Here is a 25,723-nt window from a genome sequence, read left to right as displayed (position 1 = left end):
ACTGCGTCCCGTTAGAAACCAGGACTTACGAGCAGGCGTACACTTTCCTGATGCCTTTGTGCTTGATCCGGTTGTGCCGGCACAGGCTGTGGGACGAGCTGAAAGACTTGTCACACTGGCGGCAGGGGTGTTTCTTCATTTGCTGGAGGAAGGAGAGAAAGTCACTTAAGAGAATGAAAACAGATGCATTCAAACAATTAAGAACTCTTTTGTAACAGTTTAAATCATTATTACAGGTCCCAAAATCCAAAACTTAGTGTTGACATGACATTACACATGGAAAATGTCATGCCTGACCTCATGTGACGGGACACAGTTGGAACTGTCTCATGCACAAATTTAAAATTATTTTATAAAAGTACCTTCAAGCTATGTATATAAGGTATATATGAAACATGAACAAATATCACAATTAGAGTCCCAAGATATTATGTATATTTGAATATGCCGAGATCCAAAAACATCTAAAATTAAAAACACTTTCAGTTCAGGGATACTCAACCTGTATTTAGGAATACAGTAACAAAACCCAGAAAACTTTAAAAAAATATATAGTAAAAATAAAATTGAGGACAAGGTTGAGGTAACCATGACGGGGTTAATTTTAGGAGGATGGGTTAAATTATCATAAGGGTAAAAAAAAAATTCTCAAAAACACAGGTTTTTGATTCAACACAAACATCCAGGTATTTGAAATAACATTATATAAATCTTTTACTGAAAATATGTGAAAACGTATCAGTAAGTACTAAGTAAAGCCACCACCTAATTTGTGGTAGACGGAATATGCTGTTTTATTTAGTATGCCATGTTAAATGAAATCTCTGGCTACCCTTTAGTGACTAATTACTCATTATATAAGGCAAGTTTTCTAGAAGGATTTTTGTTTTAAATAATATCACTTGATCATCTCAAGAACAGATAACTTTGGAACAATTTTAAGGAGGCTGCCTGCTGGTATACTTAGCAGATGAGAGAGAGACAGCAAACGCTGTCAAGTAGGTAAGCCGAATGTTCTTATATTTAAAAGTTTCCCACTCAGGCTGAGATATGTTAATTGAATGTATCTCCATGCAGAACCTTTGAGGTAAATTAGTGGCTTAACTTTAAAACAAATTCTTTGGTTATGACATGCATAGCAGTCTAGAACTAAACAATGTCATATCACAAGGAAATTAAAGAGCTGTCAAGCCTCATGAATGGAACAAAATCTGGCTCTAAACTCACTAAACACTGAAGTAGGAAGAAGTTTTCATGTGAGATAACATTAAGAAGTGATTGCAATCTACATGATAAAGAAATGATTACATTTTTTTGAGACGGAGTCTCATTCTGTTGCCTAGGCTGAAGTGCAGTGGCGTAATCTTGGCTCACTGCAACCTCCGCCTCCTGGGTTCAAGGAACTCTCATGCCTCAGCCTGCCAAGTAGCTGGGGCTAAAAGCGCCCATCACCACGCCCGGCTAATTTTTGTATTTTTAGTAGAGACCAGGTCTCGCCAGGCTGGTCTCGAACTCCTGCCTGAAGTGATCCGCGGGCCTCAGCCTCCCAAAGTGCTGGGATTACAGGTGTGAGCCACTGTGCCCAGACTGACTACAATTTTCAGCTTGACAAACATGTCCTCGTTCAAACCGGCAGGCAAATCGGAGTGGCTGAGTCTGGCCGGCAGCACCTAAGATGAGCTGGCACCTGGTCTCTGCCTCATGAATCACAGGACCTGGGGAAGGCCACTCAACCTGCATGAATGTCCACTCCCGCCCCTGGGAGGTGGGCTTGCAACAGTGCCTGCCTCCCAGGATGCTTCGAGAACACCGGGACAATTAACAAAGGGGACAGGCAGCGTGGGACACACCAGTCAGGAAATGCTCTTGTAATAGTCAAGTTATGCATCCAACTTCCACTTAAAAAGAGTAGAAAAATACTGCCTTTTAAATAAACCAAATCAGTCTGGTAGATATTCAAAAGCATCTTGAATCCAAAGGAGAAAATTTCTTCAAGTTAAAAGTTATACCAATGCTGTTCATCTCTGGGGGAAACAACAGGAGAGAGAACAAAGCAAAGAAGCTGGTGCCACCCAAAAATATTCTTAAAGATTTGATTACACAAAATAAGCCAAGAGCAATCCCTAACCTTTTGGATTAGCATTTATGCAGCCAAAGAGTGAATAAGAGGTAACAAGCCTTTATTTTAAAGCTTTAAAGTCATGAGCAATAGTTCTGTATTTCAATAAAGATATTTAAAAATCTAGTATCTAATGCTTTCTACATTTTCTACATATAAAAATCAACTGGGGCCGGGGGCAGTGGCTCATGTCTATAATCCCAGTACTTTGGGAGGGTGAGGCAGGCGGATCACGAGGTCAGGAGATCGAGACCATCCTGGCTAACACGGTGAAACCCCGTCTCTACTAAAAATACAAAAAATGAGCCAGGCATAGTGGCGGGTGGCTGTAGTCCCAGTTACTCAGGAGGCTGAGGCAGGAGAAGGGTGTGAACCCCAGCGGGGTGGAGCTTGCAGTGAGCTGAGATCAGGCCATTGTACTCCAGCCTGGGAGACAGAGCAAGACTCCGTCTCAAAAAAAGAAAAAACAAAAGTTAGCCGGGCGTGATGGGGGGTGCCTATAATCCCAGCTACCCCACCCAGGAGGCTGGGGAGGAAGAATTGCTTGAACCCGGGAAGCAGAGGTTGCAGTGAGCCGAGAAGATTGTGCCATTTGCACTCCAGCCTGGGAGACAGAGCAAGGCTCCATCTCAAAAAAAAAAAAAAAAAAAAAAAAAATCAACTGAAAGTCAAGACATCGTTCTAAAAGCAACACTGCTTCACCAAAACAGATTATAAAGAAAAATGTATCTAACAATTCAATAGGGCAAGAGACCCCACAGAAAGGAAAATTAGATTTCCTATTAAGGTGACGGGTTTAATATTCTATTTATTCTTGTGTAGTAATATTAACATCAAGACAATTTTAATACGGAAATGCCAATAAGAAAACCCTAAGGTAAGAAATGAAGAACAGCTTAGCAAATCAGTAGCTATTTTCAAAAGATGAATCAATGTGTGAGAGACATCCTTCTGTTTCAGCATCTTTATGAGAAATGCAGAAATGAACTCTGCAATTCAAAAATAAGCAAGGTTTCCAATTCACTGGTGACAAGAAAATGAGGTTTAAAACACCAGTTTCCGGATCAAACCTGCCTGGTCACAACCACCTAATGACTTTCTTCCTCTGTTAGATTTTAAAAACAAACTTACTCAAAGGTGCTTTCCCAAATTTATTTTCCTAACTTCTGATCCTCAGTATTACTAGCTCCTTCTGCTTTTGTAAGTTTAAAAAGTGGGAAAACGGCATTCCAGTGTAAAGCCACCACCGTCATTCTAAGACTCGAGGCCGTTTGCTTCCTCCTGGCTTTACTGTACTATAAGCTGAGATTGAGGGCTTTGAGTGGACTTTTTAACAGTTAACTAAGATCAGAAAAGGAATATGTCTTCCTACTCAGTTCCGAGTTACTTTGTTTTTAAATAGAACTCTTTAAAGAAATAGTGAACTGATAAGCTGGCAGGGTTCCCAAAGTTTGCAACATAAAACTTTTTGAGAGTAAAATATCAAACACTCGGGTACACTTCCTAAAATTTCTTCCTCCTCTCTCATTTTTGGCTTTCATCGTCGCAGCTTCAGGGAAGCAAGCATTAACCCCGCCTCCTTTTCTCCAGTGATGGTGCTACCCGTGATCTACCCCGTGCTGCTTCTGTGCTTGGGACGGTACTGCCTCGGCAAGCCGTTCTTCCTGGAGGGCACTTGGTGGACGTGTCTCGGTTTGCCATGGGGCTTCCCTCACAATCAGAAACTTCCCATTCTCTTAACTGGTCCTTTCTGTTTCCCTGCTTACGAGTCTCTGTTTCCAGTGACTTTGGGGAAGTCAGAGGGAGAAAAGTCGTAACTTCATACCCAGATCTGCGGACGCATCCACATCTCACCTTGTCCTGGGAGTCCTACCTGCATGAGGCATCTGCCTTGCGCCAACATGCAAGAGCCTCCTTAACAACCACCATGCAGCCAGAAACTCCCACAAACTTAAGACTGCAGGGTACAGGATTATCCTCCACCCTTGCTGACACATGCCCTTCAGCTCCATCATCCCACCTTTTTATTTAAAAGGAAAAACCAGGCCAATTATATGATTTAAATATAGCACAGCAGCAGGCAGTCCCTCCAAAATTCACTCTTAAAGCTCTGACCCCTTCCACCGGGCAATCTATTCTAATGAAGAGACCGGCACACTTACTACAGCCCATTTCTGCTGTAAGGCAACATCTGTGCTCCTAAAAATGACCGCACTACGCAAAAATTCAACAATAAAAACAGGGTCTCTAGCAAAAATGGAGTCACAGAGACAGCACTCAAGACTTCGTCAGTGACACATCAAATGAAAATATTAACTACATCAAATGGTTAAGAAATGCAAAAAAACCCACTGCACTTTACCTTGAAAAAGACCTGCAGTGAGCTTGTGGAGGTCAGAGGGTTACAGCTTGTGAGTTACTGTGAAGTGGGGGAAGGAGGCCAATCTTAGTGGAAGGGAAGCTTGCAATACCAGCTGTGGACGGCTGTGACCCACAGTGAGAGGGAGGCGCTGGTGAAATCGGGGGTGTGTGTGTTGTGTGTGTGTGTGTTTTGTGTGCTCCTACACAACTCCACAGTATTCTGTAGTCACGTAGTATTTCTCAGGGATGAAATCACACATAAGCAAACATGAAATTCAGGTTAAGCTCCCATTATTCTGATAGATCAGTGGCACTGGAATAAATTTATATTTTCAACATAAGCATTATAGCGGAAGTGACTGTGTTCAAGGTTATTCACTGCACCATCGTGGACAGTGGGTCCATCAAAGGAGAACTGGCTAAATACATGCATGCACTCATACAAGATGCCATGCTGCTATAGAAATGGAGGGAAGATCTCAATGCACTGACATGAAAAGAACCATAACTACTAAGTGGAGAAAGTACTGGTACACAAAATTATAGACGGAAGCTGTGTTCTGTATTAGAAGAATGAGAACATATATGCACATATGCTAAACAGACTTCAAGATAAGAAACTTAGGAGTTAAAACTTCACCATATTCCTTCATATTGTTTAAATTTTTAAACCATGAGAATATAGCACATATCCAAAAAAATTTTGTTACTGCAAAAAAAAATTGAGGTTTGAGATACAGTTTATAAAATCACTTTTTTAAAAGTAGAGTTCTATGAATAACTGCCACCACAGTCAAGATATAGAACAGTTGTGTCATCCCCCAAAATTCCCACATGCCCCTTTATAATCAACCCCGCCCCCTCGACCCCACTCTTGGCAGCCACAGGTTTGCTTTCTATCTCTGGTTTTGCTGTCTCCATTTGTCATATAAGTGGAACCATACAGTACACGTGAAGCTTTGAGTCTCGCTTCTTTCACTCGGCATAATACATGTATAACTCCTCCAAGCTGTTGGGTCTATCGGTATTCATTCCTTTTCTCTGCTGAGTAGTGTTCCAGTGTGGATATGCTCCACTGTGTTTACTTGCCAAGTGAAAGCCATTTAGGTTGTTTCTAGTTTTTGATATTATGAATAAAGCCACTATAAATGTTTACTATAAACATTCATCTGTGAATATGATTTCTCTTGGGTAAACACCCAGGAGCGAGATTACTAAGTCATCTGTTAAATAAGAAACTGTCCAACTGTTTTCCAGAGCGGCTGTCCCCTGCATGTCCACCAGCAGTGGAGAGGAACTCCCACCGTTCTGCCATCTTTTAGCATTTGGCATTGCCACTTTATTTAATTCAGTCATTCTACAGGGTGGCCAGTAGTATTTTGTTGTGGTTTTAATTTGCATTTCTCTAATGACTTATTAAGGTAACAAAAAAATCTTTCTGGCCAGTCGCAGTGGCTCATGCCTGTAATCCCAGCACTTTGGGAAGCCAAGGCGGGCACATCACTTGAGGCCAGGAGTTCAAGACCAGCCTGGCCAACGTGGCAAAACCCTGTCTCTACTAAAAGTACAAAAATTAGCCAGGCATGCTGGTACATGCCTGTAATCCCAGCTACGCAGAAGGCTGAGGCACAAGAATTGCTTGAACTCGGGAAGCAGAGGTTGCAGTGAGCAGAGATAGTGCCACTGCACTCCAGCCTGGGTGACAGAGCAAGTGAGACACCATCTCAAAAAAAAAAAAAAAAAAAAAAAATATATATATATATATATGTATTTCAATCAGTGGGTAAAACACCAACTTATAGTAAGCCTCCTTCTTCAAAGAAAAAGCCTACTACCAAAGTTTTGTTGTTTTTTAATTATTAAAGGGATGTTTGGGGCATTTTCCCTCCCCTATAAGCTCCTTGAGAACAGAAGCTATGAATTGTTCATCTCTGCATCCTTGGCATTCAGCATACAGAAAACAGTAAATACTTACTGTGGAAATGAATCAATAAACATTAACTGAACACAATTATCTACTTGGAAAGTATCAGTAGGTTCTACAAAGTAATCGCGGAGTAATGAATTTAGGATAAAGTGCTGCACACAGAGGAACTCTGCTTACTTCTGGCAAGATGGGCGAGACATGACAGTGTTTAAATACTGATTAAAAAAAACAGCCTGTAATAAATGAAGAGGCTGAGGATAGAGGCGAGAGATGAATGAATGAGCAGGGAGACAGGGAGGGATTCAGACACAGGAAGAACGGCTCTTCCTGTGTGGCCAGAGCCAAGGCGTCGTCCAGGGACAGGTTCGTGATGCTTATTAAAGTCAGGGGTGGGTGGGTGACGAAGGGGCCTAGATATTGAGGGAATTCCTGCCCAGCAGCTTCCATTTTCAAAGTGAAGCACGTATGGTGCATCTAGACTTCAGACTCAAATAACTGTGGCCTTCATTTTCTTATTTCTTTATCAAAGTAACAAATGCTTATTGCACAATGTAAAAGAGAAAAGATTGCTTCCAATCAAAACAATCACTGTCAATTTCTAATCACACAGCCTTCCCATTTTTTTTCTGAATATACACACTGACGTGTATTTATATTTATAAAACTGATCTATATTATACATGTTGGCTTTAAACCTGATTCTTTTTCACTTGTAAAACACACATATCCACACACATTGACAGTTCTGTTTTGTTTTCTTTGTGTTGTTTTTGAGACAAGAGTCTCTGTCACCCAAGCTGGAGTGCAGTACTGCAGTCTCAGCTCACCATAGCCTCTGCCCTGGGATTCACGTGATTCTCATGCCTCAGCCTCCCAAGTAGCTGGGATTGCAGGCGTGCACCACCACACCTGGATGACTTTTGTATTTTTAATAGAGGCGGGGTTTCACCATGTTGCCCAGGCTGGTCTCAAACTCCTTACCACAGGTGATCTACCCACCTCAGCCTCCCAAAGTGCTGGAAATAAAGGCGTGAGCCACTATGCCCGGCTAGTTCTGCATTCTTTTTTTTTTGAGACGGAGTCTTGCTCTGTCGCCCGGGCTGGAGTGCAGTGGCCGGATCTCAGCTCACTGCAAGCTCCGCCTCCTGGGTTTACACCATTCTCCTGCCTCAGCCTCCCGAGTAGCTGGGACTACAGGTGCCTGCCACCTCGCCCGGCTAGTTTCTTGTATTTTTTGTAGAGATGGGGTTTCACCGGGTTAGCCAGGATGGTCTCGGCCTCCCAAAGTGCTGGGATTACAGGCTTGAGCCACCGTGCCCGGCCTAGTTCTGCATTCTTAACAAGTGTATCGTATTCTGTTGCACAAATGAACCATGAATTGTTTATTTTCTATTAATGATTCAGGTTTTTTCAACTTCTTAGTAACTACAGATACAAATTTCTGAAATCAATTATTTCCTTTGTATGAATTATTGAAAGCAGTTTTTCTAATGTAAAGGTTGTGAAAAATGTTAAGCCTCTTTAAATGCCAAACTGCGCTAAAGAAGATTCATTCTACCACCACTAGCACGTTCACCAAGGGAGTTTCCAACACCAGCTCTAGTCTTCAACTCTACCAAAGTGATAGGTAAACAGTCAAACAACTTTTTCTCTAAATGGCCAGACAGTATGTTAGGCCAGAATCCATAAGGTTTCTGTTGCAACTACTCAACTCTGCCCTTGTAGTTTAAAACCAAGAAGAGACAATAATAATTATATGAATGGGTGTGACTGTGTTCTCATAAATTATTTCCAAAAACAGGTGGCGGGCCCATGAAACGCAGTTTGCTGATCCCTGACTGAGACCACTGTTTCACATTCAACAGAAGACAGAGACAAGTCTCAATCATTCAGAACCAAATTCATGTGAATTTATGTAGATAATCTAGCTAAAGCCAGTCATAACTATAAAGTGAAAAGAATGTTTTGTTTTTCATGTGCCATGCTCTAAACAGGTTCTGAGAACCAGCACTACCACTGTCATGCGCCTAGATTACCAAGGTGACAACTTTGAAAGAAAGAGGGTTAAACCGACGTGTGCTTACCACTATGCTTATTTAAAACAACAAAAACAAAACCAACTCTCCGAAGTTCCTGGTTATGAGACTGTCTGGTCTGCTGATGACATTGTACAATTGAAAAAGCAATGACGCAAACAGTAACAAATGCACAAGAACAGAAGGCCAAATCCGGAGCAGATGGGAAAGAGACGGGTTGCACTGTAGTTTGAGCTTAGAGCAATGTCAGACACTTGGGCAGAGGAAAAAAGAAAGTGCTGAAGGAAGGCTACCTAAAACTTTCTAACAAGCTGCCAGCATCATGCCAATGAAACCCAGAAATGCCTGCCAGGGCACGGTGGGACTACCAGGGGTATGCGCCTGCCACGGGCCTCTGCGTCCACCTCCACTGGCCAGTGGGGATGTGCAGCAGAGGTCTGGGGCTCTCACTGCAGACCCTAAACAGACCTCACATCTCTTCTCTGTCAGGGGACTCTTGGGTCAATACCCTCGTGCCATCCACTGGGTACTTCTTCATTAATCCTGACTAATCTTTACTGCCTCTCCTTCACAATGATTGACGCCCCGGAAAGGAAAGAGAGCTGACAGGTGCCTTGGGGTGTGCACTGCCATGGCCATAAACTCTGAAACATTCACCAGAGACCACCTGACTATGAAAAAAATTTTTGCTGCCCTATTTGTCTGGATCTGGCTCAACTTCATTCCCCTTCTTCTACTTGCAGGCATCTGTCCTACCTTTGAAACCTCCCTGGTTCCGAAGATGTTCATCTACAGATGGGTGACATGTTATTTCTCTTATTATTCCTGTTCTCAAGAGAATCCAGTCTTCAAAAAGGGACCACTGGCAGGAATACACAAAATATTTTCTTCTAGTAGTTAAACAATCTTTTGGCCCTTTTTAATCACAAAGCAATTGGAACAGAAAAAGGTCACTGTGAAAGATTTTTTCCCCATTTAATAGCTAGTATTTTATAAAAGAACAAATATGGCTGGGTGCAGTGGCTCACGTCTATAATCCCAGCACTTTGGGAGGCAGAGGCGGGCGGATCACGAGGTCAGGAGATCGAGACCATCCTGGCTAACATGGTGAAACCCCGTCTCTACTAAAACTATAAAAAAAATTAGCCAGGCGTGGTAGCAGGTGCCTGTAGTCCCAACTACTCGAGAGGCTGAGGCAGGAGAATGGCGTGAACCCAGGAGGTGGAGCTTGCAGTGAGTAGAGATCGCGCCACTGCACCCATCCTGGGCAACAGAGCAAGACTCCATCTCAAAGTAAATAAATAAATAAATAAACAAACAAATAAATAATAAAAAGAAACCCCATCTCTACTAAAGACACAAAAAAATTAGCCAGGAGTGGTGGCATGCGCCTGTAATCCCAGTTACTCGGGAGGCTGAGGCAGGAGAATAGCTTGAACCCAGAGTGGGAGGCTGCAGTGAGCTGAGATCTCGCTACTGCCCTCCAGACTGGGCGACAAAGCAAGACTCCATCTTGGCGGGGGGCGGGGGGGACAAACATTGCTACATAATAAAAATTACCGCTTGAAGACTTACACAGACTCTTTCTAGTATTTATTTCCACAAATCAAAAGACAAAAGAAACTAATCATTCCTTTTAAAGATAATTACTGTTTTTATCAGATCAATAAAAAAATGTGTTAACAACATTAGAAAGTAAACAAGCAAACACAAATGTCAAAAAAGCTAACAGACCTAATGATGACAGGTCACTTTCTCCACAGTCCTAGCCCCAGATCACATAGAAACTTTCCAACTGCCTGAATGACCACTTTAATAAGGTCCCACCAGTACATATAATCAACCATCATATCTGAAGGTGTAATAGAAAAAGGGCGGCACACAAGTGACCCCTTGGAGTGTCCCAGGAAGGTGCTGTGTACCCAGGAGAGAGCCCAAGCTGCCAGGCAGCGATGAAGATGCTCCTCTGTGCTCCAAGTCGGTGTTGATTGTGGTGCTGCAATGACTGGTTTTGAGGACACATGAAGAAAGGGTATGAGAGGGGAGCCCGTCTTCCTCCCTGAACCACCCTTCCAACTGGACATTAATGCGGACTTGCTGGATTTGGCAGACTGGACAGAACTTTCCTCTGTGCTGGTCTCACCCCAGGTCCCAGCTCTCCTCCTGCCAAGCAGTAAGTGTGTGTTCTCACTCACAACTCAGGGTAGCTGTGGAAAAGCCCACACCCCGAGGCTCAGGCACAAGGGCTAAAGTGCTCTGCAAAAAGTCCTGCAGTCCCTCTGGGTCTGAAGTTTTCCCAACTTAAAACTAAAGTGAGTGAGCATCTCCTTCCTCTCAGTTACCTTCTGGTGCTGTCTATCTTACAAGTCCTTATTCATTCAACCAAGCCCCGGAATGGCCTCTTATTTCCTTTGATGTCCCCATCTGTGGCTAAATTATTTTCTAGTTGTTTTGGGTTTCAAGGTAATGTCAATTTACAGACGGAATCATGTCCTAAATTCTTAAAATCTGAAATCTGGTCTGCCAGTTGGATTAAGGAACATATTTTCCTAAAGAAATTACAAACGACAGTTGCATTCTAGGCCAAGTCCATAACAGCCTCACCAGGCACTGCAGTACAAACACAACACTGGACCAATGCAACAGAGACAAATCACCCTTTTCGGCACCGATTCAATGAAGAAACCTAGTATCAGTGCAAATCTGGGTTATTCAAGGCATCAGAGATACGAAACTCCTCCCCGCCCCGCCACCCCAAGGGATCTATGTCTGCGCTCTGCCTGCCATGGATTCCAGGGACGGGGGGGATCCCTGGGTCCCAAGAAGGGACTTCAGGTTGAGTGAGGACAAGGGAGAAGGTTCGGGAAGGCACTGGCCTGGGTCTGCAAGAAGCCAAGGCTTTGCCATCAGTAAGCTTCCAGGTATGGGAGCACAGTGAGACAGCAGAACCCAATCTCCAAGCCAAAAGAGAGGGGCGAGGAGCTAGACTCGCTGCAGCCATGGGCACTGGAAGCCGAGCTGGAAGGAAGGTGCTTGTCTGTGACAGTGAGGGAGCTTAGTCTCTGCCTATGGGAATGTTTTTAATCCGAAATATTTTTGGCCAGGAAGTCCTGGTATATTCTCCCAAAGCACACAGAGACAGGCACCAAGTCTCTTATTTTTCCTGTCTCAGCAACAGCACCAGCCCAGTGTCAAGGGAGCCTCTACCTTCTGGGCCCCTTAGAGATAAACAGGAAAAGCCAGGGAAGGAAATATCTTCCTTGGCCTCCAAAATAACAGCAGCCCTGTAGGCAATGAACTACAAATGTCTGAAGTATCTGTAAACATCTTAGTCACTGTGGTGTTCTTAAGCACCATGTTCTAACCCGTTATTGCCTGCATGCCTTGTAGGGTACTGATTTTTCAGAGACGAGTACCATCTGTGCTGTACTTTGTGCGCAAAGATACAGCTTGGTATCCACCGCTCAAGTGCTGTAAATGATTTTTTCTAACACATGTTTAATGAGCCTGCACTGAACCACTCCCTTTCAGCCGGCAATTCTGGCCAAAGGCTTGCAACTGCCGTGCAGCAAGGTAGAAGGTGCAAATCTATAGTAATAAAAAGTGGTGAGAGTAAGTAGCTACAGCCAGTCCTCAGCCAAACTGAGGTCTGAAGCAGCCTCAGCAACCCAGCAGGCCATGGGAGACCGAATGCCGTGCATTTCAATTAATTCCTTCCACGGTTTTTACTGAGCTCTGACTCTAACTTGCCAGGCTCTCCATGCCCTTGAGGAGATTATAATCTGTTGAACAACGGCAGAAAAAAAAGGTATGGTAGAGGCAGCCACAGGTGCGCGGAAGGGTGCACAGCGGGCAGAGTGGGGATGGAGAGACCTGCTGGCCACAACTAGCTCACAGGCAGGCAATGCGGCAAGGAAAGGCATGTCCAGGCAAAAGGAACAGAAAGTAACAAAGACAAGGAAGAATGTGGCATGTCAGGAAACTGCAAGCAGCTCTGCATTGCTGGAACAAGCATGGGCAGGGGTCCGGGGGAGGAGGGGTGGAAAAGGAGGCAGGGTGAGATCACGGAGGGCTCCAAGGCCGCCTATGACAGTCACACTATCTATCTATCAGGGAAAGCTTTGTTATCTGACAACGGGTTCTGTTGGGGACCCTCCCCTGGGACCACCAGTCCCTAAATCCTAGCAGACTTTCAGAAAGAAGCCCACTGATCTGATTACTGGACTCAACACCTTTGCCTTACTATTACTTTGTGTTAATAATTCCATTGCACATCGTTCGATGTGGGGTTTTTATACTTAATATCCAATGGGATGTACATTAATACACTCTCATGCAGTGTCATAAGGTGCACACCGTAACAAGGGTTAATAAAGCCACAGCTTTTTCCTCAGACCACATAACGGGACATATATAAATACACATTTATAGCCCTTCAACCTTGTTTATAGCAACCTCGGGTGAGTTTACAGAAAAATGCCTCCGACAGACAGACATCTGACCGGGCACCAACACGTCGCACTAAAGAGCACATCTTCATAAGAACCTGAAAAAAAAAAAAAGAAAATAAAAACACCTTTTCTGGCTATATACAAGATGTGGACTAATATTTTACAGTCTTATTTGTGTCACATTTTCAAAACACTGTGTTAGTCTGTCTTGAAAGGATTTATTTTTCTGTCCCTAATGGAAAAATAATCAGTAAATTTTAGAAATGGAAACTGGTCACTCGTCATTTCATTTTCTTTCAATTTAAGAGGGCAAACCTTATGGTTCCTTCTTTGTATCTTTCAGTTTGTTTCAGTTCAGTGAAAATTGCCTGGTACTGGGGCAAGCTTGGGGCTTTCCAGATTCTTGTTCATGATCCAAAAATAAACAGGTTTGCTAAAACACATAATAGTTATAAAATATAATTTAGAAACAAATTATAAACACCAAGGCAAGCAATTTTAAGATAAACATTTTAAATGAAAGATAATACCCAAAGTAAAAATTCATGTTTTTTCTAGCTATTCTTAAAAATATGTAACACCTAAACTGAAATTCTTCTCCAATCTCATCTTCCTGTGAGGCAGCTTTTATAAACTCTCCAGCATTAAGAGCAAAATCCCCTAAATAGCGGATCTCTCAGCTTAATCCCTTTACAGCAGAACTTCTCAAGGAGAAGAGAGAGGGTAGGAGAGTAGGAGGGAACGTATGTGAGTGTGAAGGTAACACAATTATCTAGAGAAATTTAAAAATAGACTTCACTCCTACCTAGGTCCTACCCACTTCTCCACATCTCAAACCCCCACAACCAGACTCAAAAAAAAAAAACCTGATTCTAATTGTGCTCTCTCCCTTGAGAGCCTCTGCTTTAAGATAACTCCTGGAGTCAAGAAGGGGCCTCTCTCTGGTGCATTCCTCCAGATTTTCGAGACTCTGCAGGAAGAGGCTCTGTCCCTCATGAGGCTTAGGCCCTGCTACAATCCATGCAGCCCCCAGATACATCCCAGGCAACTGCTAAATTCAAGCCACTCTAAAACATTTCATAATTCTGCAGGAAGATTTGCCCGATTAATTAACAACACCATGGTGCTGTTAACAGCAACTGCAAGTAATTCCAGTAAAGCATCAGGCCCCAGCTAAGGAATGTAAAACCACGACACTCAGTCTTCCAGAACTACACACATATGTCCAGTTAACGATGGCATAACCAACTTTAACCAAGATCGAACACCTAAATGAAAACGACTACATCAAAAGCAGAAATAAACACTGGATGGAAGGTCATATTTGCTAACTGTCCCACATCTATACTGAAAGATTCAAGGAGACTAAAATTAAGCAGCTTTTGAAATGTCAGCTTTCATGCTGTGCAAACTGCGGAGTCTGGGCTAGAAATCTGCTTCTGCCAGGCTGCAGAACCCCGGGGTAAGTTACTGAACCTTTCTCAGGCTTCATTTCCTCACCTGAAAGCGGGATTCGTAACTGTCTCCCCTCAGGAGACTGCTGCAATGAGACAGTAAGTAGGGTAATCCCTCAGACAGGGTTAGCCCCAGCATCCTTAACACCCCACCTTCCAATTTAGCCAGAGCTACCAAAATCACCAGTAGTTCAATATGTATTTTAATATGCTCTGAACCAAGTATTTTCAACATCCTTTTTACAACACATTTATAGCCTTACATTAAAAAAAGGTTTTTATTAAATCAAGTGAAGAACTTTAGAAAACTACATATAGTAAACCATATTAATAAAATATCAAATAAACTAATAAAATATAAATTGTAATAAAAATAAAATTGGTATTAAAAAGAATTGTAGATTTATATAAGAAATATATATTATATATAAGATACATATAATTACACATAAGAAAAATATTTAGAATATAATAAAAGTATAGGCCAGGTGTGATGGCTCACATCTGTAAACCTGGCACTTTGGGAGGCTGAGGCTGGAGGATCACTTGAGGCCAGGAGTTTGAGACCAGCCAGGGCAACAAAGACGGACAACTCCCTCTGCCCCCAACTCCCTACAAAAAAATGAAAATCCATAAAAATTAGCTGGGCACAGCAGTGGTCACCTGTAGTCCCTGCTACTCAGGAGGCTGAGGTTGGCAGACTGCTCATGACCCGGAGTGTGAGGTTGCAATGAGCTATGATCACGCCACTGCATTCCAGCCTGGGCAACAGAGCAAGACTCTGTCTCAAAAAAAAAAAAAAAAAAAAAAAAATATATATATATATATATATACACACACACACACACACAAAATATCAATTCCAGTGGCCAAAACTGATGAAAAATAAGTTTCATAAAGCCAGCAGTGATGTACATTTCTAGCATGAATATACAAACTCTAACTTATGTGCCTTTTAATCACATGTGACACAAATGCAGAATCAAGTGAAAAGCCATCATTCTCTAACAGTCAACCAGAGATAGAAGAGAACATGCAGCTGATTTAAAGATACTTCTGCTAAAACCTTGAGAGATCACAAATAAGTTCTAAGCCAAAAAAGATAGGAGAAACTTTTTTTTTTTTTAATTTTACCTGTTGCTAGGGTAACAGGATTTTGGCAGGAAGTCAAAGTCACCATAGCTAAAAGATGAGTTTTAGAAGGATAAAAATCTATTATCTCTCTACATTTAGATTAAATAAGAGACTTTGTAGTAAGGCATGCCTAATGACAACAGGATGAACTCTAACAGTAAAAGAATGAAAATGAAACCATCTGGTAATGAACTATGCAAACTAGATAGTATTTCAGTATTTTCATCCCCTTAACTAATGGCCATCACCACAGTACAGCAGGAAGACAGAAACAACATGGAGATTAATGTTTTCTTTATTTCACAAAGTTCTCTAAAGAAGTTTCAGGGAGATTAAGAGGGGAAATTATGCCCTACCACATATTTCGTACGCACGGCTAGGTTCCAGGTTGTGTGGGTGAGCACTTCTAAAAATTTTTCTTTTTTTTTTTTTTAAGACAAGGTCTCATTCTGTTGCCCACACTGGAGTGCAGTGACAGGACTACGGCTCACTGCGGCCTCAAGCCCTGGGCTCTAGCAGTCCTCCTGCCTCAGCCTCTGAAAGTGTTAGGACTACAGGCGTGAACCACTGCACCCGGCCAGGTGGGCACTTAAAAAATTTATATACATATACACACACACACACACACACACATATACTTTTCTTTTCTTTTAAACACTGTGCAAGTGAGAGTCTCTGTGAAGCTCCACAGTGAATCTGACTAAGCATGGTGGTCCCAAACTGGGAAATGCAAGCTGATTGCCTTGCAATTCTTTTCAAAAGTAACAACAGCACACCTGCCTCAGTGGCCTGCTCATCTCTCCACACTCTGATCCTTTCATTCTCCCACTTTCCTTCACTGCCACTGCTGTCTGTCTTTCACCTACATCTCTGAGTGAACTGAAAGTGAATTTCAGAATGGAAAAGGCTACATAATAGCAAGTATTCCAAATCACCAAATCACATTAAGACATCCTAAAATCATTTATAATCAGGCTTTAAATTATATCGAACCGACTTATGGCCCAGCTATTCCTCTACTTACTAATGCTGTAATCTCTAACGTCCAGAGAGTCGTGTCCCCTGCCTTCACCACCAAGAGTGAACATTGGGTGGAGTCTTTAAACCAAGAGTGAACGTTGGGTGGAGTCTTTAAACAAATACACTTAGGATCAACCTTCCCCAAAACATAAACTCAGCAAAGGTGTGTCGGTGCTACAGCAGCCACAGTGAGGGCCGCAGCAATGAGCGTCAGCAGCAAGGACAGGTGCGCGGCAGAATCCAGGTGCTATGAGTGCTCCCGGCCCTGCCGCAACCCCGGAATCACCTGGAAGCTTTAAGAATGCCAGGGCCAGGTCCCATCCCTGGTGATGCCAATTAGCTGGTCTAGGGAGCACAAGTGTGCTGGGCCGTAGGCTCTCCAGGTGATTCTCGTGCGCAGCCACCGAGTCAGGCTCACTGCTCCCCCGCAGCCTTCCTGCGGACAAGGACTTCTTCCCAGAAGTTCTGTTTGATCCACAAAGTAGATTAACTGTAAAACCAAATGCTTTCTACAGAGACTTGGTTAGTCCATGGAATGACTTTGAGACTGTGACTGGTTTAAAATATCTACCTCACACCAGCAATGGCTACTACATGGATTACCACTGGTAGTTTCCTTTCATTCCAGTGTCCGAGGAGAAAGGTCACATTGGCCCTAGAATCCTTTTTTTTTTTTTTTTAGACGCAGTCTCGCTCTGTCATTCAGGCTGGAGTGCAGAGGCTCAATCTCGGCTCACTGCAATCTATACCTCCTGGGTTCAAACAACTCTCCTGCCTCAGCCTCCCGAGTAGCTGGGACTACACAGATGCCTGCCATCATGAGGTGGGGTTTCACCATATTGGCCATTTTAGTCTCGAACTCCTGACCTCAAATGATACACCCACCTCAGCCTCCCAAAAGTGCTGGGATTACAGGCGTGAGCCACTGTGCCCAGCCAACCCTAGAATCCATTCTATTCCATTGTTTTACAAGTGAGCATTTGGCCACTCCCTGAATACTTTCAGCAACAGGTAGGCAGACATTTCACTCACGCATGGCCCCAGCTGGTCTGGAATTATCACATGCTGGTCCTCACACAGAGGACATCTATCTGAAGACAGCTATCAAAGCTCCCTTTAAGCCCAACTTCTCTCTTCCTCCTGCCACTGTTTCTAGACTCTCAGCATTCTGCTTACCCTCCTCTGCTAGTTGTCAGCATCCATCTTAAATTGGTGCAATGGAACCCTTCCCATCGTTTAGATTCACTGTGGCCACCTTACTGCAGGTGGCAAATAGTACTTGTCATTCCCTCCCCTTTGCGGTACACGGGGGAATATATTTGGGGCTGCTCACATAGTTCATTCTGGCCAATGACATGTGTTGTGCATCACACCCAGAATGACCAGGCGTGTAAAGACCAGGCATGACTCTCCAGTCTGTTTTTCAGTAACACCTACGTTAAGACAATGGGGCTGAAAGAAACAGCCTTGATCACTGAGTTACCGGTGGAAGGGATGACTGCCCCGGAGAAATGCAAACTCTGCATAGCAAACTCTGTATGTGCAAGAAATGAACTTTTATTGGATAAATCAATGGGCTTTGGGGGATTGTACTGCCACACAGACTAAGCAAGTAGTTCGCAAAGTATGGTCCCAAGATGAGCAGCATCAGCATCAGCTGGGGCTTGTCAGAAATGCAAATGACCGGGTTCCATCCCAGACCTGCTGAATCAGAAGCTGTGGGGTGGAGGCCAGCAACTAGCTGAACAAGCCCTCCAGTTAATTCTGATGCACACTCCAATTTGGGGAACCGCTAGCTAGATTATGTTGCCAAGCCAAAGGAAGGGTGTTAGCTCTCCTTGCTATGAATGCTACCTCAGCAGCCACAAAAAAGGATGGGTTGTAGCAAAACAGTCAAATAAAGACAGAATACTTTTTCATAGAACTTAGCCATATCTATCTCACATAATATCGGTCTACTTTTATTTTTTGTTGTTGTTTAAGTGAAAAGCTCTGCATTTAAGATCTGCCTTGTAAAATCCCTCCCAGCTTCTCTTCAGAAAGACTGAGGAAAATCTGATCCGAGATGGAAGCTTTCTCTCCAACAAGGCAGTGAGCATGAGCCAGCTATCCATGCAGTATTTCATCCAGGCCCTCCTGCAGCATCTGTCAACAGTTTTGCTGAAACCCAGTTTCTGTCCAGAGGGTTATTCCACCTACCAACTGGTCCCTCTGTAAAGAAAAGGAGATTGATCCGCAATCACATGTTTTTAGTCTTCGCCTAGTTCTTTTCCCCAGTGCTCAGGCAGGAACCAGCTACTTCACCATCTGTTCTCTGAAATGGCTGCGCTCAGTAAGTTCAGACAGACTTTATCTGAAATCTTCAGAATCTACGCAACCTTCTCCTCTCACACAAGCAGGATATCTGGCCACAGCTCATTCTCCACGACATGCATATATTTGCAATCTCCTTTCACCCCATGTAAAGATGGAAAAGTGGCCCAGGGCAATGGCTCACACCTGTAATCCTAACACTTTGGGAGGCCAAGATGAGAGGATCACTTGAGCTCAGGAGTTCAAGACCAGCCTGGGCATCAGAAGACTTCATCTCTACAAAAATAATTTTTTAAATCAGCCAAGCAGGCCGGGCACAATGGCTCATGCCAGCACTTCGGGAGGCCAAGGCAGGTGGATCGCCTGAGGTCAGGGGTTCGAGACAAGTCTGGCCAACCAACATGGCAAAACCCCATCACTACTAAAAATACAAAAGGCCAAGTGGAGTGGCTCATGCCTGTAATCCCAGCACTTTTGGGAGGCCAAGGCAGGTGGATCACGAGGTCAGGAGTTCAAGAACAGGCTGGCCAACATGGTGAAACCCCGTCTCTACTAAAAATACAAAAATTAGGCCGGGCGCGGTGGCTCAAGCCTGTAATCCCAGCACTTTGGGAGGCCGAGACGGGCGGATCACGAGGTCAGGAGATCGAGACCATCCTGGCTAACATGGTGAAACCCCGTCTCTACTAAAAAATACAAAAAAACTAGCGGGGCGCGGTGGCGGGCGCCTGTAGTCCCAGCTACTCGGGAGGCTGAGGCAGGAGAATGGCGTGAACCCGGGAGGCGGAGCTTGCAGTGAGCCGAGATCTGGCCACTGCACTCCAGCCTGGGCGACAGAGCGAGACTCCGTCTCAAAAAAAATAAAAATAAAAAAATAAAAATACAAAAATTAGCTGGGCATGGCAGTGTGTGCCTGTAATCCCAGCTACTGGGGATGCTGAGGCAGGAGAATGAGGCTTGAACCCAGAAGGTAGAGGTTGCAGTGAGCTGAGATGGTGCAGTTGCACTCCAGCTCAGGCAACAAGAGCGAAACTCCATCTCAAAAAAACAAAAAACAAAAATTAAAAAAAAAAATTAGCCAAGCACGGTGGTGCCATGCCTGTGGTCCCAGCTACCTGGGAAGCTGAGGCGGGAGGATTACTTGAGCCAGGGAGGTCGAGGCTGCAGTAAACCATGACCATACCACTGTACTCCAGCTTGGGCAATAGAGACCCTGTTGAGAGAGAGAGAGACAGAGAGAGAGACATACAAACATATAAGACAGACAGACAGATACAGATGGAAAAGCAAACTTATTTATATTGGCTAAACCATTTCTTAGAGGCTTGCTGTCATTCTGGGACATCAATTCACCCTTAATCACAGTGATTCCATTTTCTTTTGTTTTTCTTTTTTCTTTTTTTTTTTTTTTGAGGTGCAGTTTCGCTCTTGTCGCCCAGGCTGGAGTGCAGTGGCACAATCTCGGCTCACTGCAACCTCTGCCTCCCGGGTTCAAGCAATTCTCCTGCCTCAGCCACTTGAGTAGCTGGGATTACAGGCGCCCGCCACCATGCCCAGCTAATTTTTGTATTTTTAGTAGAGATGGGGTTTCACCATGTTGGCCAGGATGGTCTTGATCTCCTGACCTTGTGATCTGCCCGCCTCAGCCTCCCAAAGTGCTGGGATTACAGGCGTGAGCCACCGCACCTGGCCCTGATTCCATTTTCGTTGGAGAAAGCAAAGCAGGAATTAAACAGCTTTGCCTTCTCTTGGCCAAATATAAACATAACTTTCCTGAAAACAATGACCTATGCCTGTCCTCTTTCTTCACATTCTACAAAATGTCTGTATTAAATATACCTTTCAATATTTGAATATATTTCACAAGCTTTGGTGTGTTCTAATTTTAACTCAAAGCATCTGATAAAAATCCATTAATAGCCAAATACATCACTACCTCACACTAAATAACTGAGGAGCCACTTTGAAGCTTATTACTTTCTTCTACCTACCATTTCCCCAATTATAGTTTCCCATGCTAAGTGATGATCAAAATACAGATATAGAACCTCTTTAAAATATGTTTGCTATCATTCTCTAGAAAAAGATCCAGGCTCCCAGAAGAAATGGTTGACTGCAGGGCTAGGGCAGGGAAAATAAAAGATGAACCAGGAACATACTATGACACCAGAAAGTCCTCAGAAAGGATGCTTGTCCAGAAGACACAGGCGCCAAATGAAAGCAATTCCCAATGGCCACATCTAGGACCATTTAAGCAAAAATAATAATAATAATAATAATGATAGCAATGGATTCCAACCCATTGGATAAAATAAACATTCATAAATGCATACAGCTGTAAATATAAAACTGAGCTCATCTTTGCAGTGGAGTTCCAACTAATAAATGCAGAAGAAGTGATGGAAGTAGAAAGTCAACATTAAGTACTGTTGCAGGCAAGAATAAAGAATGGATGTTCAGATTAGTGAGTGAAAAAATGATGAGACACAGGTTCTATGCATAGTGTCAAAGTATCTTCCCACAAGATTAATTACAAAGGGGAAGCAGGAAGTTACAAGGGGGATTTCTGTGGTTAGAAAGCTAGTTAGGTACCTGAACCTAGACTGCAACTTGTGTGTATCTGTGACTAACACAAAGCCCCTTGCCATATGTGCAAGTAACAATCTAAAGAGAACTGCTTCAATCAGTGACCCCAGAGATACTCTGCAAGGCACAATGCTGTAAGCCATAGAAGACTGTAATAATAAAATGGATATACAACTTGCCCTCAAAGACTTCACTATTTACAAGGACAGCCAAAATCTGGCCATAACAAAACAATAATACCAACTTTAGAAAGTGCAATAAAAATTAGACAATACATAAGCATTTGAGAAAAAACTTTAAAAAGAGAAACTGATCAGTTTTTTACTGCTTTCTGTATATAATTTCTGTAACAAGAACTTCTTAAAATGCTGCTGCTTTAACTATTTTTCTTTTTTAAATAGCTAAAGTAGTAATTCAGCAAATTGTAGGTTTTAAGATGATTATGCCTTTAATATCTGAATAATATGCACTGAATATCTGTCAATTTTTTTAAAAGTATTTGACTTGATATTAGATTACGACAAATAACTGGAAAAAAGTTTAAAACCACTGAAAGTGGATACTGACAATTCTTTTTTTTTTTTGAGACGGGGTCTCGCTCTGTCACCCAGGCTGGAGTGCAGTGGCCGGATCTCAGCTCACTGCAAGCTCCACCTCCCGGGTTTACGCCATTCTCCTGCCTCAGCCTCTGGAGTAGCTGGGACTACAGGCGCCTGCCACCTCGCCCGGCTAGTTTTTTTTGTATTTTTTAAGTAGAGACGGGGTTTCACCGTGTTAGCCAGGATGGTCTCGATCTCCTGACCTCGTGATCCACTCGTCTCGGCCTCCCAAAGTGCTGGGATTACAGGCTTGAGCCACCGCGCCCGGCCTGCGACAATTCATTTTTTAAAAAGAGCATCCGAGACATAGAAAAGCTACTGAATAACTAGCAGAGCCAGAACTAGGTTTTGGTATCTTTTTTTTTTCTTTTTCGACACAGAGTCTCACTCTGTTGCCCAGGCTGGAATGCAGTGGCACAATCTCGGCTCACTGCAACCTCTGCCTCCTGGGTTTAAGCAATTCTCGTGTCTCAGCCTCCTAAGTAGCTGGGATTACAAGGCACCCACCACCATGCCTGGCTCATTTTTGTATTTTTAGTAGAGATGGGTTTTCGTCATGTTGGCCAGGCTGGTCTCGAACTCCTGACCTCAAGTGATCGCCTGCCTGCATTGGCCTCCCAAGGTGCTGGGATTACAGGTGTGAGCCACCAGGCCCGGCCAGTTCTGAATCTTAAAGACAAAGCTACTGAATATCTTTACTTAATAAATGGAACTGTATACAAAATATTTCTTTTTAGTAAAGTTCTGGATGGGAACTGAGAAGGGGAAGAAAGGTCAAAAACAATTACCGAAACCAAAACAGCCATTTAAAATGAGTAGCAGTGAATTAAAATATTTTGACATAAATTTTTAACTTATGCCAGTTAAATTTACTCCTAACCTGAAATATTTACTCCAAACCTTATCAAAATAATAATCATACTAGAAGCAATAACACTAATGACTGTACTGTGGTTGGCAGAATGCATTTAGATTATTCCTCAAGTTATATTTTATATATATGTATTTTAAGTCATAATTATGATACTAAAATCAAGTATACATTCAAAGTTCACTGGTTCAGAACACTGACATATTTATCATAATGCATAATAATATTTCATTGGGTAATCCAATACATTTGGATCTTTACAGTAACTTCTGGGCTGGTGGAAGTAAAAATGTATTCTCTCCTGAGACCTTCAGCCAAATATAATTTTTGATCCCTTATATGTGTATAGTGTATTTCATATTGATATTACATCTTAAGCCCATAAGGATTAGAGAATACTTATCACCTCATATACAGTTCTCTAGGTACTTAAACACAGGACACTGGAAGATCACTAAACATGTAACCATTTTAAAGAAGAGGAGGTTAAGTCTAAGAGGAGTTAGATGTCTTCCAAATTAGAACTCATTTTTGGTCTAGTAATTCAAGAAATACTTTTCAACTAAAATGGAGACACAGATGTGGGTGCTATCCGTATATATACTGTTCACGAGTAGCAAAGTTATAAGAGTGGTTGAATTTTCCCAAGAGAAGGTTAAATGTTTCTAGGACAGAAACCTGATGGGTATTCCAGTAATGGAGAGAGAACCCAGGAGAGAGTGGTATTCCCAGTAAGGGTAGAAAATGCTTTTAGAAAGAACTTCTAATCATGTGAAATACTGCTGTGAGGTGAGTGGAGGTAAAGACAGGAACACGTCCAACAGACTTAACAACAAAGGGGTCACCAGAGAACTGGGTTCAGTGATAAGGTGGCAAGCCCAGGGTAAATGGGAAGGAAAGATATAGACAGCAAGGTGCTTGCCTGGTTGTCTGAAGGAAGACAGAGAAAAGACAGCACAGGGGCTTTGAAGTCTGGGTGACTTGAGTATTCTAGGAAAGGAGAAATGAATGGAGATAGGTAAAAGAAGCTTGCAGAGGGGTGTTTGGAAGTGGGTGCTCCAGTATGATTTGGCGTGGTGGAACTCTCGCATTCAACACCATCCATTTCACTAGCTTATGAAGACGCTCCTCCCCTCTCCTTGCCCACTCATCTCCTTCATTCTCTCAGGAGGCTGAGGGAACAGGATTGAAACTACAATATAATCTGATGTGCCTTATTCCAAAGGCAGGGCCTCAACTCCTTCAAAGCTAATCCTAAAATCCTACTAAGCCAAACATTTCCATTCTGATGAACATCTCCATCAAAACCAAGGGCACAAGCATGCACACACATGCAATTTCAGAGTGGGATCTCTGTGCAGGTCCAGAGCAAAGGCTTTCAATCAGAGTTACATTTCATCCCACCAACTTTTTTGAAATCATCTCCTCCTCTTATATCCTAGATCTAATCATTATCTCTTATGTAAGATAAAGATAGTTTTTTTAAAAAAGGAAAAGAGTTCTGAAATGTTACAAGATAGTTACAGAAATCTCATGAAATGAAAGGACTGGACTACCGGATGATGTCGAAGGCCAGCTCCTGTTTGACTCTTATGCAGTCTGGTAGGGGTGCCAAGTGAAGACTTCCTAGAACCACCACATCAGACTGACAGCACCCCTGGCAGTGTATTTATACTGTAGATTATTAAAGTATTGCTCCTTAAAAACTACCCAGTATTTACAACGAACACTGTACAATGCTAGCAGGAAAGTCTAAGACTAAGATGATTAAATAAGCAACGTGCCACTAAAGCCAAATATATTCTGTAAGTAACTACTTTTTATATCAAGACATACTGTAGTGAGACCAAATACCATAAAAACATCTTTTTGCAATTTGCGAACATTGTGATCCAGCCATGTTCACAGGCCATTTGGATAATCACAAAGTAAAACATGTCAGTTTCATGAGTACCTCAAACAAGTAGTACAAATAAATGAGATTATAGAACAGTTCTTAGCACATTTGCTAGAACAAACTTCTCAAGGATGTAGTGTATACTAATTACAAAACAATTCCTATGTACTCTCTATAAAGGCTCACTATGCATGACTATTTTGTTCTATTGGCTTAAGTTAAAGCACTAAGATGACTTTCTTTAAAAATGTCATGTATCTGAACCCACTAATCAATCTCAGTATTAGGACTACAAATGAGACAAGCTGGTATTATGTTCCTCATGATGAAATACAAAAAGAATACAGCACCTATGACATACTCTTTTGTTGTTTTTTGGTTTTGAGACAGGGTCTTGCTCTATCGCCCAGGCTAGAGTGCAGTGGCATGATCATGGTTCACTGCACCCTGGAACTCCTGGGCTCAAGTAACTGCCTCGGCCTCCCAATGTGCTGGGATTATAGGCATGAGCCACCATGCCCACCTGACATAGGCTTATCTAAAAAATTCAAATCTAATCAAAATTCCAGGAATATGAGATAAAGAGGAACAAGTTAAACGGTGTCAAAAAGTAGCAAATTCTGGCTGGGTACAGTGGCTCATGCCTGTAATCCCAGCACTTTGGGAGGCCAAAGTGGGTGGACTGCCTGAGACCAGGAGTTCAAGACCAGCCTGGCCAACATGGTGAAATCCCATCTTTACTAAAAATTTTAAAAAATTAGCTGAACGTGGTGGTGCACATCTGTAATCCCAGCTCCTTGGGAGGCTGAGGCACGAGAATTGCTTGAACCCAGGAGGCAGAGGTTGCAGTGAGCCGAGATCATGCCACTGCATTTCAGCCTGGACGATAAAGTGAGACACTTTCTCAAAAAAAAAAAAAAAAAAAGTAGCAAATTCCATGTTGGTTCCTAGTGTC

The 25,723-nt window shown here is 42.8% G+C and overlaps 1 protein-coding gene across 20 annotated transcripts in view; it reads right to left on the bottom strand.

Moving 5' to 3' along the window:
- ZNF532 (zinc finger protein 532) overlaps positions 1-25,723 on the bottom strand; it is a 129,171-nt gene that overhangs the window by 7,027 nt on the left and 96,421 nt on the right. For 15 of the 20 annotated variants that reach the window (XM_025365159.1, XM_025365166.1, XM_025365172.1 and 12 more), the window contains one exon: positions 30-142. In XM_025365159.1, the coding sequence (XP_025220944.1) occupies positions 30-142 (113 nt within the window). The remainder of the gene's footprint in view (positions 1-29; positions 143-25,723) is intronic. The other 5 variants (XM_025365169.1, XM_025365178.1, XM_025365171.1 and 2 more) reach the window with 1 other exon arrangement.

Source organism: Theropithecus gelada, chromosome 18 (genome assembly GCF_003255815.1).
Source record: "Theropithecus gelada isolate Dixy chromosome 18, Tgel_1.0, whole genome shotgun sequence".
NCBI lineage: Eukaryota > Metazoa > Chordata > Mammalia > Primates > Cercopithecidae > Theropithecus > Theropithecus gelada.
Note: the sequence above shows the minus strand (reverse complement) of the source record. Positions and strands in the feature narration are given on the sequence as shown.